General features: G+C 45.1%; 1 protein-coding gene across 2 annotated transcripts in view; it reads left to right on the top strand.

Annotated features, from left to right (window-relative positions):
• The window catches only part of LOC122940018 (killer cell lectin-like receptor subfamily B member 1A), a 76,865-nt gene that overhangs the window by 27,165 nt on the left and 30,095 nt on the right, over positions 1–19,605 (top strand). The window contains exons 4-7 of one of the 2 annotated variants that reach the window (XM_044296314.1): positions 3,390–3,491; positions 10,591–10,739; positions 10,858–10,971; positions 11,102–11,704. The exons of the other annotated variant lie outside the window; for it this stretch is intronic. Coding sequence (XP_044152249.1) covers positions 3,390–3,491; positions 10,591–10,739; positions 10,858–10,971; positions 11,102–11,149 — 413 coding nt within the window. The 3' untranslated portion in view covers positions 11,150–11,704. Of the gene's footprint in view, positions 1–3,389; positions 3,492–10,590; positions 10,740–10,857; positions 10,972–11,101; positions 11,705–19,605 lie in introns of those variants that run through there. 2 annotated transcript variants of the gene reach the window in all.

Here is a 19,605-nt window from a genome sequence, read left to right as displayed (position 1 = left end):
CCCCCAAATATGCCTCCAATTAGCCCCCAAATATGCTTCCAATTAGCCCCATATGCCTCCTATTAGCCGCATATGCCTCCTATTAGCCCCCATAATGCCCCCAGCAGCCACATTTTTTATAAAATTAAAAAAAAAAAACACTTACCTCTCCTGCTCCTAGACGGACGCCGCCTGCCATTTTCTCCCTCCTCAGTCGACTGTGCGTGCTCTAAACTGGCGCGCACAGCGTGAGGTCACAGAGCGACCTCACGCTGTGCGCAGCCCTGCACAGCCGACAGCCGAGGACCAGGAAGTGGTGAGTACAGAGCGTTCACCACTTCCTGGTCCTTCTGTACTAATGAGCGCTTCCTTAATGGAAGCGCTCATTAGTATTCACTCGGGGGAATCAGCGGGGGGGGCACCTGGGGGGGCAAGGAACAACATAGGGGGGGCAATTGCCCCCCCTCGCCCCCCTCTAGCGACGCCACTAACCTGTACCACATGTGCTGTACTGCTCTCTATCTGTAGTACATGTACTGTACTGCTCTCTACCTGTACTACATGTACTGTACTGCTCTCTATCTGTAGTACATGTACTGTACTGCTCTCTACCTGTACTATATGTATTGTACTACTCTGTACCTGTACTACATGTTCTATACTGCTCTCTACCTGTACTACATGTACTGTACTGCTCTCTACCTGTACTACATGTACTGTACTGCTCTCTACCTGTACCACATGTGCTGTACTGCTCTCTACCTGTACTACATGTACTGTACTGCTCTCTACCTGTACTTCATATACTGTACTACTCTCTACCTGTACTACATGTACTGTACTGCTCTCTACCTGTACTACATGTACTGTACTGCTCTCTACCTGTACTACATGTACTGTGCTGCTCTCTACCTGTACTACATGTGCTGTACTGCACTCTACCTGTACTAAATGTACTGTACTACTCTCTACTTGTACTACATGAACTGTACTGCTCTCTACCTGTACTACATGTACTGTGCTGCTCTCTACCTGTACTACATGTGCTGTACTGCACTCTACCTGTACTACATGTGCTGTACTGCTCTCTACCTGTACTACATGTACTGTGCTGCTCTCTACCTGTACTACATGTACTATACTGCTCTCTGCCTGTACTACATGTACTGTACTGCTCTCTACCTGTACTGCATGTGCTGTACTGCTCTCTACCTGTACTACATGTACTGTGCTGCTCTCTACCTGTACTACATATACTGTACTGCTCTCTACCTGTACTGCTCTCTACCTGTACTACATGTACTGTGCTGCTCTCTACCTGTACTACATGTACTGTACTGCTCTCTACCTGTACTACTCTCTACCTGTACTACATGTTCGATACTGCTCTCTACCTGTACTACATGAACTGTACTGCTCTCTACCTATACTACCTGTACTGTACTGCTCTCTACCTGTACTACATGTACTGTACTGCTCTCTACCTGTACTACATGTGCTGTACTGCTCTCTACCTATACTAAATGTACTGTACTGCTCTCTACCTGTACTACATGTACTGTACTGCTCTCTACCTGTACTACACGTACTGTACTGCTCTCTACCTATACTAAATGTACTGTACTGCTCTCTACCTGTACTACATGTGCTGTACTGCTCTCTACCTGTACTACATGTGCTGTACTGCTCTGTACCTGTACTACATGAACTGTACTGCTCTCTACCTGTACTACACGTGCCGTACTGCTCTCTACCTGTACTACATGTACTGTACTGCTCTCTACCTGTACTACATGTACTGTGCTGCTCTCTACCTGTACTACATGTGCTGTACTGCTCTCTACCTGTACTACATGTACTGTGCTGCTCTCTACCTGTACTACATTTACTGTACTGCTCTCTACCTCTACTACATGTGCTGTACTGCTCTCTACCTGTACTACATGTACTGTGCTGCTCTCTACCTGTACTACATGTGCTGTACTGCACTCTACCTGTACTACATGTGCTGTACTGCTCTCTACCTGTACTACATGTACTGTGCTGCTCTCTACCTGTACTACATGTGCTGTACTGCTCTCTACCTGTACTACATGTACTGTGCTGCTCTCTACCTGTACTACATTTACTGTACTGCTCTCTACCTCTACTACATGTGCTGTACTGCTCTCTACCTGTACTACATGTACTGTGCTGCTCTCTACCTGTACTGCATGGACTGTACTGCTCTCTACCTCTACTACATGTACTGTACTGCTCTCTACCTGTACTACATGCACTGTGCTGCTCTCTACTTGTACTACATGTACTATACTGCTCTCTACCTGTACTACATGTACTGTACTGCTCTCTACCTGTACTACATGAACTGTACTGCTCTCTACCTCTACTACATGTGCTGTACTGCTCTCTACCTGTGCTACATGAACTGTACTGCTCTCTACCTCTACTACATGTGCTGTACTGCTCTCTACCTGTACTATATGTACTGTACTACTCGTGCTGTACTGTGAGCCTCAGAAACAGGACAAGTGAATAGTTACTGTGTTTTTTTATTTTTTTAACACAGAGGGTGCACAATAGGCATTTCTACTCTGGAGGGGCACAATGGGCATTACTAATGTGAATTGGGCACAATGGGCAATTTTACTATGGATGGGGCACAATGGGCATTTCTACTATGGAGGGGGCACAATGGGCATTACTAATGTGAAGGGGGCACAATGGGCATTTCTACTATGATGGGGGCACAGAGGGCATTACTAATGTGAAGGGGGCATAATGGGCATTTCTACTATGATGGGGCATAGAGGGCATTATTACTGTGAAGGGGTCAGAATGGGGATTATTACTATGAAGGGGGCACAGATAGGGCATTACTACTGTGAAAGGGGCACAATGAAGGGATAAGTACTTTAAGGAGGCACAATGTGGGCCTAACTACTGTTAGGGGGCACACATCTGTACAAAACTACTGTGAAGGTTGTACAATGAGGGCAATACTACTGTGAGGGGGTAAGTTTTTTTTTTTTAAGTATTGGGGGTTGGGTGCCAGATAAAGGACCAACCCCGGGTGTCCAACAACCTAAGCACGCCATTGATGTACTGCACTGCTCTCCACCAGAGATACTGTAGCTGCATCCCGTTATTTCCCACCACTGAGTGAGGAGTCTCTGATAGGACATTTGCAGATAGCCTGCAGGCAGAGAGAGGAAGCGACAGGCTGCAGGAAGGTAAGCAAGATGCTCCTTTCCGCTAGTACGATGTATTACATGTTATGTTTCTTGGATTCTGCTTCTGCTAAATGAAAAAAAAATATATATATTTTTTTTTTTTTTCAATGATCCAATGTATCACTCGAAGGTGTATTTTTCACTCTTTGATGTCTGGTTGACTTCTGTGTCTTTCAGTTTGTCAGCGCCTTTATAACCACCATCCAACAAAACAAAGTATCACTGAATGTAAAGAACTACGTCAGGAGCTCTGTGTGAACAAGGCTGACAATGCTTCAGGTAAATCAGTTATTTTGAGACCTGAAACCCCCGCAGGATTTTATTTCAGGTAGCAAGGGATGTGTACAGGGCCGGCGCTACCATAGAGGCAAGGGGGGCAATTGCCCCCGGGCCCCCGACTCCTTAGGGACCCCCAGCGCCGGCCCGGCTGCAACTACTACTATATCTATAATTCTATTGTGTGCCTGTGTGGCGCTGGGTGGCCCCGGCAGTCCTGTCTGGAGACGGCGCCCCGCCGCAGTAATGTAATTAAAATTGGGCTGGAGCCTGGAGTGGAGGGGACCGCCCCGGCGGCCGCTGTGCCTGCTCTGCGCTGCTTGTCTCTTTAAGAGATTCGAGACTGGAGCAGCGGCATGCACGGCACAGGCAATGTAGGCACATCTAGCGTGTGGCTGACGTACGTTGCCACAGGCTCCGCCCCCCCCCCCCCCCCTGCCCAGAGCAGAGAACTTGGATTGAAGGAGCAAGCAAAGCAAGCGCCATTGGCAGCCAGCCACAGCCCAGTCTGACTCTGCCAGCAGCGCCAGGGAAGGCCCGCCGCCCACAGTCAGAAGGCAGCCAGCCCCCAGCCAAGTTCCAAACTTCCACTGAAGTTCCAACTTCTTCCAAGAATCCAAGTCCAGTCTACAGAAGTCAGTCATCACAGACCAGTTACAGTTACTGTCTCTGTCTGGTAGGTTCATTGGTTATATTGTTTTGTTGTTAATTAAACTGGACTGGATCCATGATCCATCCATCCATTCCCTGTTTCCCACTCACTGACTTAGTCCCAGGCACCATCTCACCCGTCCGAGCCGTGCAGTGTACTACTAGCCCGCCCTGCGCCCCTGGTTCTGTTTGTGTTTGGAGTCAGTTGGACTGGAGAAATGTGCATTTTGGGGGGGGGGCTGTTACTACCCGTAACTGCCCCCCCCCCCAAATGCACATTTCTCCAGTCCAACTAGAACCAGGGCGGGCCGGGCTAGTATACTGGCACTGGGACGGGTGGGATGGATTCGACCCAGTTTAACCCCTTAAGGACTCAGCCCTATTTCACCTTAAGGACTTGGCCATTTTTTGCAAATCTGACCAGTGTCACTTTAAGTGGTGATAACTTTAAAACACTTTGACTTATCCAGGCCATTCTGAGATAGTTTTTTCGTCACATATTGTACTTCATGACACTGGTAAAATGAAGTAAAAAAAAATTATTTTTTTGCATAAAAAAATACCTAATGTACCAAAAATTAAGAAAAATTATCAAATTTCAAAGTTTCAGTTTCTCTACTTCTGTAATACATAGTAATACCCCCAAAAATTGTGATGACTTTACATTCCCCATATGTCTACTTCATGTTTGAATTATTTTGGGAATGATATTTTATTTTTTGGGGATGTTACAAGGTTTAGAACTTTAGAAGCAAATATTGAAATTTTTCAGAAGTTTACAAAAACCCAATTTTTAGGGACCAGTTCAGGTCTGAAGTCACTTTGCGAGGCTTACATAATAGAAACCACCCAAAAATGACCCCATTCTATAAACTACACCCCTCAAGGTATACAAAACTGATTTTACAAACTTCGTTAACCCTTTAGGTGTTGCACAAGAGTTATTGGCAAATGGGGATGAAATTTGAGAATTTAATTTTTTTGCCAAATTTTCCATTTTAACCCATTTTTTCCACTAACAAAGCAAGGGTTAACAGCCAAACAAGACTGTATCTTTATTGCCCTGACTCTGCCGTTTACAGAAACACCCCATATGTGGCCATAAACTACTGTACGGCCACACAGCGGGGCGTAGAGTGAAAGGTGCGCCGTTTGGTTTTTGGAAGCCAGATTTTGCTGGACTGGTTTATTTACACCATGTCCCATTTGAAGCCCCCTGATGCACCCCTAGAGTAGAAACTCCAAAAAAGTGACCCCATTTTAGAAACTACGGGATAGGGTGGCAGTTTTGTTGGTATTAGTTTAGGGTACATATGATTTTTGGTTGCTCTATATTACACTTTTTGTGCGGCAAGGTAACAAGAAATAGCTTTTTTGGCACCGTTTTTTTTTGTTATTTACAACATTCATCTGACAGGTTAGATCATGTGGTAATTTTATAGAGCAGGTTATGACGGACGCGGCGATACCTAATATGTATAACATTTTTTTTATTTATGTAAGTTTTACACAATGATTTCATTTTTAAAACAAAAAAAAGTTTTAGTGTCTCCATAGCCTAAGAGCCATAGTTTTTTCAGTTTTTGGGTGATTATCTTAAGTAGGGTCTCATTTTTTGTGGGATGAGATGGCTGTTTTATTGGCACTATTTTGACTTTTTGATCGCTTGCTATTGCACTTTTTGTGACGTAAGATGACAAAAAATTGCTTTTTTTAAACCGTTTTTATTTTTTATGGTGGTCACCTGAGGGGTTAACTCATGTGATATTTTTATAGAGCCGGTCGATACGGACACGGCGATACCTAATATGTATACTTTTTTTTATTTATGTAAGTTTTACACGATGATTTCATTTTTGAAACAAAAAAAATCATGTTTTAGTGTTTCCATAGTCTAAGAGCCATAGTTTTTTTCAGTTTTTGGGCGATTATCTTGGTTAGGGTCTCATTTTTTGTGGGATGAGATGACGGTTTGATTGGCACTATTTTGGCGTACATGCGACTTTTTTGATCACTTTTATTACCTTTTTTGGGAAGTAAGGTGGGCAAAATTTCAATTTTCTCATAGTTTTTATTTTTTTATTTTTATGGCGTTCACCGTGCGGGGAAAGTAACATGACCATTTTATAGATCATACGCGGCGATACCAAATATGTTTAGGGAATTTTATTTTTTTCATTTTTAATCAGTGATAAATGTGTTTTTTGATTTTGACTTTTTTCCACTTTTTTTTACTTTTTTTTTTTACCCAGACCCACTTGGTTCTTGAAGATTCAGTGGGTCTGATGTCTGTATAATACAGTACAGTACAATATATATTGTACTGTACTGTATTTTACTTACACTTTGTCTGAACAGATCTATGCCTTTAGCACAGATCTGTTCAGCACCATGGACACAACTTCGCAGACGGGGAAGGGTAAGGACTGGGGCTCCCTCCCTCTGTCACCCCATCCTGTCGGGGGCTGCAAAGGCACAGCAGCCCCCCGATGGGAGAGGGAGGGAGCCGCATCTTACTGTTAACTCTTTCCGGACCGCTGTATGGAAAGGGTTAAACGGCTGACATCCATTCACAGATGTCATCCGTTTATACCAGAGTGTCAGCAATGTGCTGACACTCTGGTATAACCACTGTACACCAACGATTATTCGGCGGGAGACGGGCGGGGGATCGCGATCCCGCCTGCCGCACCGCCCGCAACCCTCCCCTGCACCTCCCACCAGGCTAAAATCATTCAGAGGTGCAGGGGGGGTGATAAATATATACAAAACGGATTCCAAAAAAGTTGGGACACTAAACAAATTGTGAATAAAAACTGAATGCAATGATGTGGAGATGGCAAATGTCAATATTTTATTTGTAATAGAACGTAGATGACAGATCAAACGTTTAATCCGAGTAAATGTATCATTTTAAAGGAAAAATACGTTGATTCAAATTTTCACGGTGTCAACAAATCCCCAAAAAGTTGGGACAAGTAGCAATAAGAGGCTGGAAAAAGTAAATTTGAGCATAACGAAGAGCTGGAAGACCAATTAACACTAATTAGGTCAATTGGCAACATGATTGGGTATAAAAAGAGCTTCTCAGAGTGGCAGTGTCTCTCAGAAGCCAAGATGGGTAGAGGATCACCAATTCCCACAATGTTGCGCAGAAAGATAGTGGAGCAATATCAGAAAGGTGTTACCCAGCGAAAAATTGCAAAGACTTTGCATCTATCATCATCAACTGTGCATAACATCATCCGAAGATTCAGAGAATCTGGAACAATCTCTGTGCGTAAGGGTCAAGGCCGTAAAACCATACTGGATGCCCGTGATCTCCGGGCCCTTAAACGACACTGCACCACAAACAGGAATGCTGCTGTAAAGGAAATCACAGAATGGGCTCAGGAATACTTCCAGAAACCATTGTCAGTGAACACAATCCACCGTGCCATCCGCCGTTGCCAGCTGAAACTCTACAGTGCAAAGAAGAAGCCATTTCTAAGCAAGATCCACAATCTCAGGCGTTTTTTTTACTGGGCCAGGGATCATTTAAAATGGAGTGTGGCAAAATGGAAGACTGTTCTGTGGTCAGACTAGTCACTATTCGAAGTTCTTTTTGGAAATCTGGGACGCCATGTCACCCGGACCAAAGAGGACAAGGACAACCCAAGTTGTTATCAACGCTCAGTTCAGAAGCCTGCATCTCTGATGGTATGGGGTTGCATGAGTGCGTGTGGCATGGGCAGCTTGCATGTCTGGAAAGGCTCCATCAATGCAGAAAAATATATTCAGGTTCTAGAACAACATCTGCTCCCATCCAGACGTCATCTCTTTCAGGGAAGACCCTGCATTCTCAACAAGATAATGCCAGACCCCATTCTGCATCAATCACAACATCATGGCTGCGTAGGAGAAGGATCCGGGTACTGAAATGGCCGGTCTGCAGTCCAGATCTTTCACCTATACAGAACATTTGGCGCATCATAAAGAGGAAGGTGCAACAAAGAAGGCCCAAGACGATTGAACAGTTAGAGGCCTGTATTAGACAAGAATGGGAGAGCATTCCTATTTCTAAACTTGAACTGGTCTCCTCGGTCCCCAGACGTCTGTTGAGTGTTGTAAGAAGAAGGGGAGATGCCACACAGTGGTGAAAATGGCCTTGTCCCAACTTTTTTGGGATTTGTTGACACCTTGAAATTCTGATTCAACATATTTTTCCCTTAAAATGGTACATTTTCTCAGTTTAAACTTTTGTTCCGTGATTTATGTTCTATTCTGAATAAAATATTAGAAGTTGGCACCTCCACATCATTGCATTCAGTTTTTATTTACGACTTGTATAGTGTCCCAACTTTTTTGGAATCCAGTTTGTATTTTCGGCACACTAAAGTTTCTGATCGCCGCGGTCAGGGACCGAGGCGATCAGAAACTGCAGAAATCGCAACAAACCGCAGGTCTGAATTGACCTGCGGTTTGCTGCGATCGCCGATACGGGGGGGTCATATGTATAATCATTCATATTGTGAAATCATTCAGCCGGCATCCTGTGCGGATTAACCCCTGGGGCGCCACAATCTCACTTTAAACTCATGACGTACCGGTACGTCATGGGTCCTTAAGGACTCGGGATCCATGCCGTACCGGTACGTCATGGGTCCCTAAGGGGTTAATCAACCAACCTACCAGTAACTGTCCCCCTCTGCCCCCCCCCCCCCCCCCCCCCCCCGAAAAATGCACATTTCTCCAGTCCAACTGTCCAAACATAACCAGGGTGGGCTAGTATACTGGCACTGGGATGAGTGAGATGGTGCCTGGGATGGATCCCACCCAGTTTAATCAACCAACCTACCAGTAACTGGTTGGTTAAGTAAACTGGATCGGGATCCATCCCAGTCTGGTAGGTTGGTTGATTAAACTGGATCGGATCCATACCAGGCACCATTAACGTTAAAGTCAGCAAGTGTCATGTGGGGGGGCCCTTATTGTTTTCCGCCCCAGGGCCCCATTTCACCTAGAACTGGCCCTGGATGTGTATACCAAGTTTCGTTGAAATGGGTGGTTGCAATTTTTAGTTTTCGCGGAACATAGATACACACATACATACGTCCTTTTATATATATATATACTATATTCTAACTATATATTTTTTTATTTTATTTACTGTATTATATTTAGATTATTATTATTTTTTTTATTCACAGGGAAGGGGTATGGGTGGCTGATGGGGTTAACTGCAGCGGAGGGGGAAGGGCAGGCACAGCTCACTGGTCACACAGCTCCCCAAACATCAGGGAGCACAAAGGAAGGGCTGTGAATGTGTGAGGGGGACTGAAGGGGTTAACTCTGCAACTGAGGGGGAAGGGAGGGCAAATCCATAGCTCCTTTCTCCTCAGCACTGGAGAGGAGACTGACAAGCAGCTCCGATCTCCTCAGCAGTTAGGAGTATACCGCGGAGGGTTTATAGCGCACACTCTCCAGCTCCTCAGCACTGTCTGGATTGACTGACCAATCACAGCGATCATCAGACGAGGACAGCTGTGATTGGTCACAACACCTATGACAGAGACAATCAGCTGATGTCACTGTCCTGTCACTGTCTGTTTACTCAGGACAAGAATGCTGGGTCCTAGTGCCTGAAGTACCTGCAAGTTAGGAGGAGCATTCTCGTCCAAGGTCCTGAATGTGTTAATTCATCTTTTTTTTTCAACAATTCTATGTAGATGGTTCTCACTGCTTTTGGTTCTTTGCTTTTGGGGAGAATATGGGTGACAACCATGACCTTTGCTCCAACCTATAGAGGATGGTCACCATTTGACATTGCTGGACACTAACGCTCCTTTAGAAAATGACGTGGCCATCTTAATTGAAGAAACCGTGCAAAATATTATACAGCTACACAATGACCTCAGCCCGCTGATCAGGCGTGGTGAAGTCACACGTCACGCCCCGAAAGTTTTTCCTTGATAACTGCTACGTGTATAAGGACATTAAATGTAGATTTACATGGCCCAATGTTCGGGCAGAACGCTCGTTACCGACAATCGTCCCGTCTAAAGGTGCCGCAGATCACCTGATGAACAAGCGAAACGTTCGTTCATTGGGTGAAATGATCGGAGTCGAGAACGCCTCAATCATCGTTCCCGGGCAGCAGACGGTGCTCTCTAATCAGCTCTCTACTGACCAGGAGCAATCATTTTGTATGAGGACGAGCGATAGAAGCAGCGATCCCTCCTCCTCATACTGTGGAGGAGATCGCTGCAGGTAAATACAGAGCTTCACCTCCACTGAACGAGCAGCCGACTGTCCTCGCCCGGGGTAAATCCACCCTTAGTCTCTCGGTACATCTGCCGAACACCTTGGAGTAAAACCTCAGCGCTGCGCATTATTCCTTACACACGTCTTATGAATGTAAATGGCGCTCCTACTATTACTGGATCTATAAAGAAGCTTCAAACTCTTCCAGGTTGTCTTCTGTGTCCTAATGGTTGGATTCTACATGGAGACGACTGTTATTACTACTCAGATGTAACATACAGAACATGGGACCAGAGCCGGGATCAGTGTGAGATGATGGGAGCTGATCTACTGGTCATAAAGAACCAGGAACAGAAGGTATGGCGTCTATGTCCATGTATAAGGAGATTATAGGAGGAGAAGACCGGCCGCAGTCCGCTGTGTCATCACATCTAGTTATATCTGTCATGTCAGGATTGTTCCTCATTTATTACAGGAGTTTATACAGAGAGATCTCAGACAGCGGAGAGAGGACACATTCTGGATAGGACTTCACCATGATGGAGACGGCTGGAGAGGGGTGGATGGAGAACATTATAACAGCGGGCTTGTAAGTGACCTCCTGACACTAGCACACACTGGTCATTACTGGGAATATAGATAATCACCGGGGTCTGGACTTCTCTTATAATTACTGATTTTCTCATCATTTCTCCTTGTTTTATTCTCTTGTTGCTCAGGATCCAGATAGAGACACGACCATCAGGACGCTGTTTATCAATGACTAGATCTGGTTATTATCAGGAGGACTGCAGATCTACTAACAGATGGATCTGTCTAAAGAAAGCCGTGAGGATCTGACCTTTATGTAATGTACATGAAGCTGAATAAAGATATAAAAACGTTCCATTAGATCTGTGGGTTCGGGCGACTGCAGACACGGCAGATTTGTTACAGACATTTCGGTCTCATTCCTCTGAATGGAGCCGGCAGAAAATCATCAACTTGATAATTGGAACAAATTTTTTAAGATTTAGAAATTTCTCTAAGAAATCCAACAATCTTTTTCTGCATCAAAATAACAGAACATTAACCCATAGAGGACCCTCACCATACATGTACGGCGCTGGTGGACGTGAATTAAGGACTAGCACAGTACATGTATGGCGGGCTGATCGGGCGGCTGCAGGAGCTGCTCCCGCCGATCAGCAGCACAGACCCGGCAGTCACTGACAGCCGGGCCCCTGCTGCATACTCCGGCATCCGTGAAAACACTGATGCCAGTGTATTAACCCCTTGCATGCCATGGTCAAAGCTGGTTTGCAGAGGGTACGGGTTCCCTCCACTTCCCCATCAGGTCCCCGTGCTGCAGTGACGGGGACCCGATGGCAGAAAAGGCAGCCCAATGCCTTCCATAGGATATATTGTAATGCATTGCAGAGGGGATCAGACCCCAGAAGTTGAAGTCCCAGAGTGGGACAAAAATAAAAAGTAAAAAAAAAGAATAAGTTAAAAAAAGTGTTTTTCATAAGAAAAAATAAAGTTCTGAGTAAAAATAAAAAAAAAGCCCCTTTGCCAAAATAAAACACATAAAATTGTAAAAAAAAAAAAACATCTGTTGCATCTGGTATTGCATCTCACATTTATTACAAACTTGCATGAACATCACTCTGTAGGTAGATTATAGTCTACACCTGTGACGGCTGACCTCTGGCACTCCAGCTGTGGTGAAATTACAACTCCCAAGATGCACACTTGTTTGACTGTTATCAGAAGTCCATAGAAATGAAGTGGAGCATGCTGGGAGTCGTAGTTTCACTACATCTGGAGTGCCGGAGGTCAGCCATCACTGGCTATACTATACAACCTCGCTGGGATTGGCAGAGATGCAAAGAAGGGAAGGGTAAGGTCATGCTCCTCTGTTCCTCCTGTCATCATGGTGGTCTGCTACAGTCCTTCCACCTCCTCAAAGTATTCTTTCCCTGGTTCCTGTCCTCCTTGCAGACCCCCATGTCCTCCCTTTAAGATATTATTTCTTATTTTAAAGGGGTTCTCCAGGACAGGATAGGTCATCAAGATCAGATTGATGGGAGTCTGAATCCCCCACCCCCACCATCAGATGTCCGTGAACGCTTATGCCACTCCCTGGGCCAGTGATGTCACATTCATCGGTCACATGACCCAGACGCTGCTGAGTTCCCATTCAAGTGAATGGTGCTGAGCTCAGTGGCGTAGCTATCAGGGAGGCGACTGCTTTGGGGCTCGAGCTCAGAAGGGGCCCCAGAGCAGTACTGGATGTTTTCATTAGATCTAGGGCTGCCCCTGCTCACAGCTCCTGCACTTTATAGAAGCAGATGCCACTACAGCAGCAGCGCTGGAGCTCCTCCCGCTGAAGGTCCGCACTCAGTGAGGAGCAGACACAGTATCATGGCGTCTCCTCCTCCTCCTATGGCCGCTCTCAGGCTGGGATCCGCAGTACTGCACACCACTTGCCAGTATGCTTTCCCCGTTTTTCTATTGGCTGGCAGCTTACATAGACATCTGCTGCCAGCCAATAGCAGAACTTATGGGATCAAGCCCCACCCACCAGTGTGAAGCCACTGTAGAGCAGGCTGGCTGCTCCAGCACTCAGAGCTCGAGAATGCCCCCACCCCCCTATGTGTCCTGTTCTCTGACCCCCATAGTAGGTTACTGATTAACCCCTCCACTGCTGTCTCCTGGATGCACAGAGGGGTGATGGCACCTACTTCTCCAGGCTGCCTGTGAGGACCAGACATCAGCTGTCTACAGGAAAGGTAAGTGTCTGTGTATAACTACTTGTATGTACATGTGTGTGTAATGTGTGTGTGTGTGTATATATAATACTGTATGCACAATACAAAATATACATTTTTAATAGTTCTTACCTCAATGTGACTACATGCCTTTACTCTGCGGAGATGCTGCGCCTCAGACTCGTGTCCATGAAGGTCAGGTCTGGATGTAGAGACACCAGCAGATGATCAAAAGCCTCCATGGACATATGGCAGTAATTCTTAAACTTGAAGGGGTCCTGTCGCAGGTCGTTGTATAATGTGTGGAACTATGCCTTCCGATGACGCTGAGCGACAATAGGATGAACCCACTGTCGCCTCCTCCTCTCCGGTTCTTCGTCCAGCATCGCTGCTTGCTGTCCAAATCGCCGAGATAGGAGCCACTGGAAGAGAACAACATTGATATTAGTGTCTCCATATTCTGAGAGCCAGTTCTGTCTTAGGTAGGCTCTGATTCTATGCGGGATGAGATGAAGGTTTGTTTAGTACGATTTTGGGGTGATGACTTTTTGATCGCTTCGTATTACACTTTTTGTGATGGAGGGTGACAAAAAATTGCTTTTTTTACACCGTTTTTATTTTTTAATTTTTTTTACTGTGTTCACCTGAGGGGCTAGTTCATGTGATATTTTTATACAGCAGGTTATTATTATTATTTATTATTAAAGCGCCATTCATTCCATAGCGCTGTACATATGATAAGGGGTGCACATACATAATACAGACAATTGCACTAATCATAAACAAGACGAGTTACAAACTGGTACAGAAGGAGAGAGGGCTTACAATCTACATTGTTACGGACGTGGTGATACCTACAGTATTTTTCGCCCTATAAGATGCACCGGCCCATAAGACGCACCTAGGTTTTAGAGGCGGACAATAGGAAATAAATATTTTTCATTAGACCTCAGCTAACAGCCCCAATCAGCCCCCCAATGTTACTAAGACCTCAAGACCTCAGATCAGACCCACAATCAGACCTCAGCTCAGACCCCAATGTGAATGACACCTAATCAGATTTTAGACCACAATCAGACCTCATATCAGCCCCCACTGCCTCTCATATTCGCCCCCCGCAGCCCCCCATTGCCTCATATCAGCCCTCTGTAGCCCCCATTGCCTCTCATATTGGCCCCCAGCAGCTCCCATTGCCTCATATCAGCCCTCTGTTGCCCCCATTGCCTCTCATATTGGCCCCCAGCTGCCTTCATTGTCTCAGATCAGCCCTCTGTAGCCCCCATTGCCTCTCATATTGGCCCCCAGCTGCCCCCATTGTCTCAGATCAGCCCCTATTGCCCCGTGTTTAAAATAAAATAAAACCACTTACCTTCACTTGCTCCTGGACGCGCGTGCTCCTCACGGCCTGCGCTCTGTCTTCCTCCTGCTGTCAGCTGTGCTGTGAATCTGTGCGCACAGCGTGAGGGAGCTCTGTGACCCAGCCACTGCACAGCCGACACCCGAGGACTGGGAAGCAGTGAGTACAGAGCCTTCACCGCTTCCTGGTCCTCCAGTACTAATGAGCGCTTCCATAATGAAAGAGCTCATTAGTATTCGCCCCATAAGCGTAGGGGCAAAAGAAATGCGCCTTATGGGGCAAAAACTACGGTAATATGTATACTTTTTTTATTACATAAGTTTTACACAATAAAAGCTTTTTTGAATCAAAACGAATAATGATTTAGTGTCTCCATATTCTGAGAGCCATAATTTTTATTTGATTTTTGATGATTGCCTTAGGTAGAGTCTAATTTTTTGCAGGATGAGATGACGGTTTGATTGGTACAATCTTGGGGTGCGTATGGCTTTTTGATCGTTAGGTATTACACTTTTTGAGATGTAAGGTGACCAAAAATTACACAGTTTTTATTTAATTACATTTTTTTATGGTGCTCCCCTGAGAGGTTAGGTCATGTGATATTTTAATACACCTAGTTGTTACGGACACGGCGATAACTAATATGTCTAAATTTTTTTCACTTTTAACACAATAAAAGCATTTTTGAAACAAAAAAAATCATATTTTAGTGTCTCCATAGAGCCATAGTTTTTTATTATTTTTTGCCCGATTGTTTTATGTAGGGTCTCATTTTTTGCAGGATGAGGTGACGGTTTGATTAGTACTATTTTGGGGGACTTTTGATAGCTTGGTGTTGCACTTTTTGTGATGTAAGGTGACAAAAAAATTATTGTTTTAGAACAGTTTTTTCTTAATTTTTTCCACGGCGTTCAGGTGAGGGGATGGATCATGTGATATTTCTGTAGAGCCGGTTGTTATGGACGCGGAAATACCCAATATGTCTGGTTTTAGTTTATTTTTACAATCTTATGTGTTTTATTTTTTAATTTTTTTTATATTTGTCCCATTCTGGGACTTCAACTTCTGGTGAGGAGCAGACACAGTATCATGGCGTCTCCTCCTCCTCCTATGGCCGCTCTCAGGCTGGGATCCGCAGTACTGCACACCACTTGCCAGTACTGCTTTCCCCCGTTTTCTATTGGCTGGCAGCTTACTATGACATCTGCTGCCAGCCAATAGCAGAACTTTATGGGATCAAGCCCCACCCACCAGTGTGAAGCCACTGTAGAGCAGGCTGGCTGCTCCAGCACTCAGAGCTCTAGAATGCCCCCCCCCCTATGTGTCCTGTTCTCTGACCCCCATAGTAGGTTACTGATTAACCCCTCCACTGCTGTCCCTGGATGGCACAGAGGGGTGATGGCACCTACTTCTCCAGGCTGCCTGTGAGGACCAGACATCAGCTGTCTACAGGAAAGGTAAGTGTCTGTGTATAACTACTTGTATGTACATGTGTGTGTATGTGTGTTGTGTGTGTGTATATATATACTGTATGCACAATACAAAATATACTTTTTAATAGTTCTTACCTCAATGTGACTACATGCCTTTACTCTGCGGAGATGCTGCGCCTCAGACTCGTGTCCATGGGTCAGGTCTGGATGTAGAGACACCAGCAGATGATCAAAAGCCTCCATGGACATAGGCAGTAACTTAAACTTGAAGGGGTCCTGTCGCAGGTCGTTGTATAATGTGGGAACTATGCCTTCCGATGACGCTGAGCGACAATAGGATGAACCCACTGTCGCCTCCTCCTCTCCGGTTCTTCGTCCAGCATCGCTGCTTGCTGTCCAAATCGCCGAGATAGGAGCCACTGGAAGAGAACAACATTGATATTAGTGTCTCCATATTCTGAGAGCCAGTTCTGTCTTAGTAGGCTCGATTCTATGCGGGATGAGATGAAGGTTTGTTTAGTACGATTTTGGGGTGAGTATGACTTTTTGATCGCTTCGTATTACACTTTTTGTGATGGAGGGTGACAAAAATTGCTTTTTTTTACACCGTTTTTTTTTTTTTTTTTTTTTTACTGTGTCACCTGAGGGGTAGTTCATGTGATATTTTTTATACAGCAGGTTATTATTATTTATTATTAAAGCGCCATTCATTCCATAGCGCTGTACATATGATAAGGGGTGCACATACATAATACAGACAATTGCACTAATCATAAACAAGACGAGTTACAAACTGGTACAGAAGGAGAGAGGGCTTACAATCTACATTGTTACGGACGTGGTGATACCTACAGTATTTTTCGCCCTATAAAGACGCACCTAGGTTTTAGAGGCGGACAATAGGAAATAAATATTTTCATTAGACCTCAGCTAACAGCCCCAATCAGCCCCCAATGTTACTAAGACCTCAAGACCTCAGATCAGACCCACAATCAGACCTCAGCTCAGACCCCAATGTGAATGACACCTAATCAGATTTTAGACCACAATCAGACCTCATATCAGCCCCCACTGCCTCTCATATTCGCCCCCCGCAGCCCCCATTGCCTCATATCAGCCCTCTGTAGCCCCCATTGCCTCTCATATTGGCCCCCAGCAGCTCCATTGCCTCATATCAGCCCTCTGTTGCCCCCATTGCCTCTCATATTGGCCCCAGCTGCCTTCATTGTCTCAGATCAGCCCTGTAGCCCCCATTGCCTCTCATATTGGCCCCCAGCTGCCCCCATTGTCTCAGATCAGCCCCTATTGCCCCGTGTTTTAAAATAAATAAACCACTTACCTCACTTGCTCCTGGACGCGGCTGCTCCTCACGGCCTGCGCTCTGTCTTCCTCCTGCTGTCAGCTGTGCTGGAATCTGTGCGCACAGCGTGAGGGAGCTCTGTGACCCAGCCATGCACACCGACACCCGAGGACTGGGAAGCAGTGAGTACAGAGCCTTCACCGCTTCCTGGCCTCCATACTAATGAGCGCTTCCATAATGAAAGAGCTCATTAGTATTCGCCCCATAAGACGTAGGGGCAAAAGAAATGCGCCTTATGGGGCAAAAACTACGGTAATATGTATACTTTTTTTTATTACATAAGTTTTACACAATAAAAGCTTTTTTGAATCAAAACGAATAATGATTTAGTGTCTCCATATTCTGAGAGCCATAATTTTTATTTGATTTGATTTTGATGATTGCCTTAGGTAGAGTCTAATTTTTTGCAGGATGAGATGACGGTTTGATTGGTACAATCTTGGGTGCGTATGGCTTTTTGATTGTTAGGTATTACACTTTTTGAGATGTAAGGTGACAAAAATTACACAGTTTTTATTTAATTACATTTTTTTATGGTGTTCCCCTGAGAGGTTAGGTCATGTGATATTTTAATAACCTAGTTGTTACGGACACGGCGATAACTAATATGTCTAAATTTTTTCACTTTTAACACAATAAAAGCATTTTTGAAACAAAAAAAATCATATTTTAGTGTCTCCATAGAGCCATAGTTTTTTATTATTTTTGCCCGATTGTTTATGTAGGGTCTCATTTTTTGCAGGAGGTGACGGTTTGATGTTTGTTAGTACTATTTTGGGGGACTTTTTGATAGCTTGGTGTTGCACTTTTTGTGATGTAAGGTGACAAAAAAATTATTGTTTTAGAACAGTTTTTCTTTAATTTTTTCCACGGCGTTCAGGTGAGGGGATGGATCATGTGATATTTCTGTAGAGCCGGTTGTTATGGACGCGGAAATACCAATATGTCTGGTTTAGTTTTTTTTACAATCTTATGTGTTTTATTTTTTAATTTTTTTTATATTTGTCCCATTCTGGGACTTCAACTTCTGGTGTCTGATCCCCTCTGCAATGTATTACAATAGATCCTGTATTGTAATACATTACATGTCGGCTTTTATGCTGACAGGGCCTGTGAGACCCAGCCTAAGGCTTCTGTAGAAGGAAAGCTCAGTTTCCTATGGACGGCATCGGGCTTGCCTTCTCTGCCCTCGGGTCCCCGTCACTGCAGCGTGGGACACCCGTACCCTCAGCGAACCCTCTGCATGTCACGGTCAGCTTTTGCCACTGCAAACAAGGGTTTAACACACTGGCATCTGTGTTTTCACTGATTCCGGCATATGCAGCAGGGGGCTGTCAGTGACTGCCTGGTCCATGTCGCTGATAGGGGGGGAGCAGCTCCTGCACCTGCCCGATCAGCCCACAGTACATGTACGGCGTGGTTCTTAAGTCACGTCTACCAGCGCCGTTCATGTACAGCGCGGGTCCTCTACGGGTTAAGAAGAACAGAAAAATAATATTGATGTCAACACAAACAGGGACAATAGTGGCCCCATAACAGAGTGGGGAGGAGGGACAGCAGCAGTGGCAGTAACAGGGACAATAGTGGCCCCATAGGAGAGTTGGGGGGACAGCAGCAGTGGCATACAGCACAAGATGGTGGAAGATCACAGTAATAGCAGAACCCAAAAACAGCAGTGAGAAAGTAAGGCCCAATGGCAGGCATATCATTAAAAAAATGTAGGGGGCCATTTATTATGAGATAGATGACAATTTTTGTCATATATCTGGCGCAGATTCGGTTAGAAAGGAGATTTGCGGCCAAATCTGCGACTATTCCGCGCTCACACCAGGTCTCAAAAAGGGAGCAGGTCCATCTTATTTATCATTTTCTACGCCTGTTCTAGGCATAGAGAATAGTCTAAATCTACTCTAGCAAGGGAGCGGGCAGAGAGCGGAGAGATTTAGACAGGTGGTGGATATGCTGAAGTTATGTAGAGGTTGGCGCCTATACACAAGTTCGGTGCATCCACCGCCAGCTAAAGGGGTATTAGGACTGGCGTCTAAAACGCCGGTTTAAATAAAGCAGCACGTGGCCAGAAGTAACAGCCCATTTGCAGAATATTCCAGTGTGGCAGAACGCTACAGTATGATCCTTAGTGGCAGAATGATCTATTCTGTTGCATCAGGCACCGGCGGCGTCTGGATATCCGGGGTGTATTCATGCCTAATTCATCTTTATGAATGTTAATCTTTCAACATTTTGGGAGGAAAAGCAGGGGTAGCTATGCCGCCCCCGCACTGAACACCTGCTCTGATGCCACACTACTGGCTGGGCAGGA

The sequence above is a fragment of the Bufo gargarizans genome, chromosome 6, assembly GCF_014858855.1.
Source record: "Bufo gargarizans isolate SCDJY-AF-19 chromosome 6, ASM1485885v1, whole genome shotgun sequence".
In the NCBI taxonomy this organism is placed as follows: Eukaryota; Metazoa; Chordata; class Amphibia; order Anura; family Bufonidae; genus Bufo; species Bufo gargarizans.
Note: the sequence above shows the minus strand (reverse complement) of the source record. Positions and strands in the feature narration are given on the sequence as shown.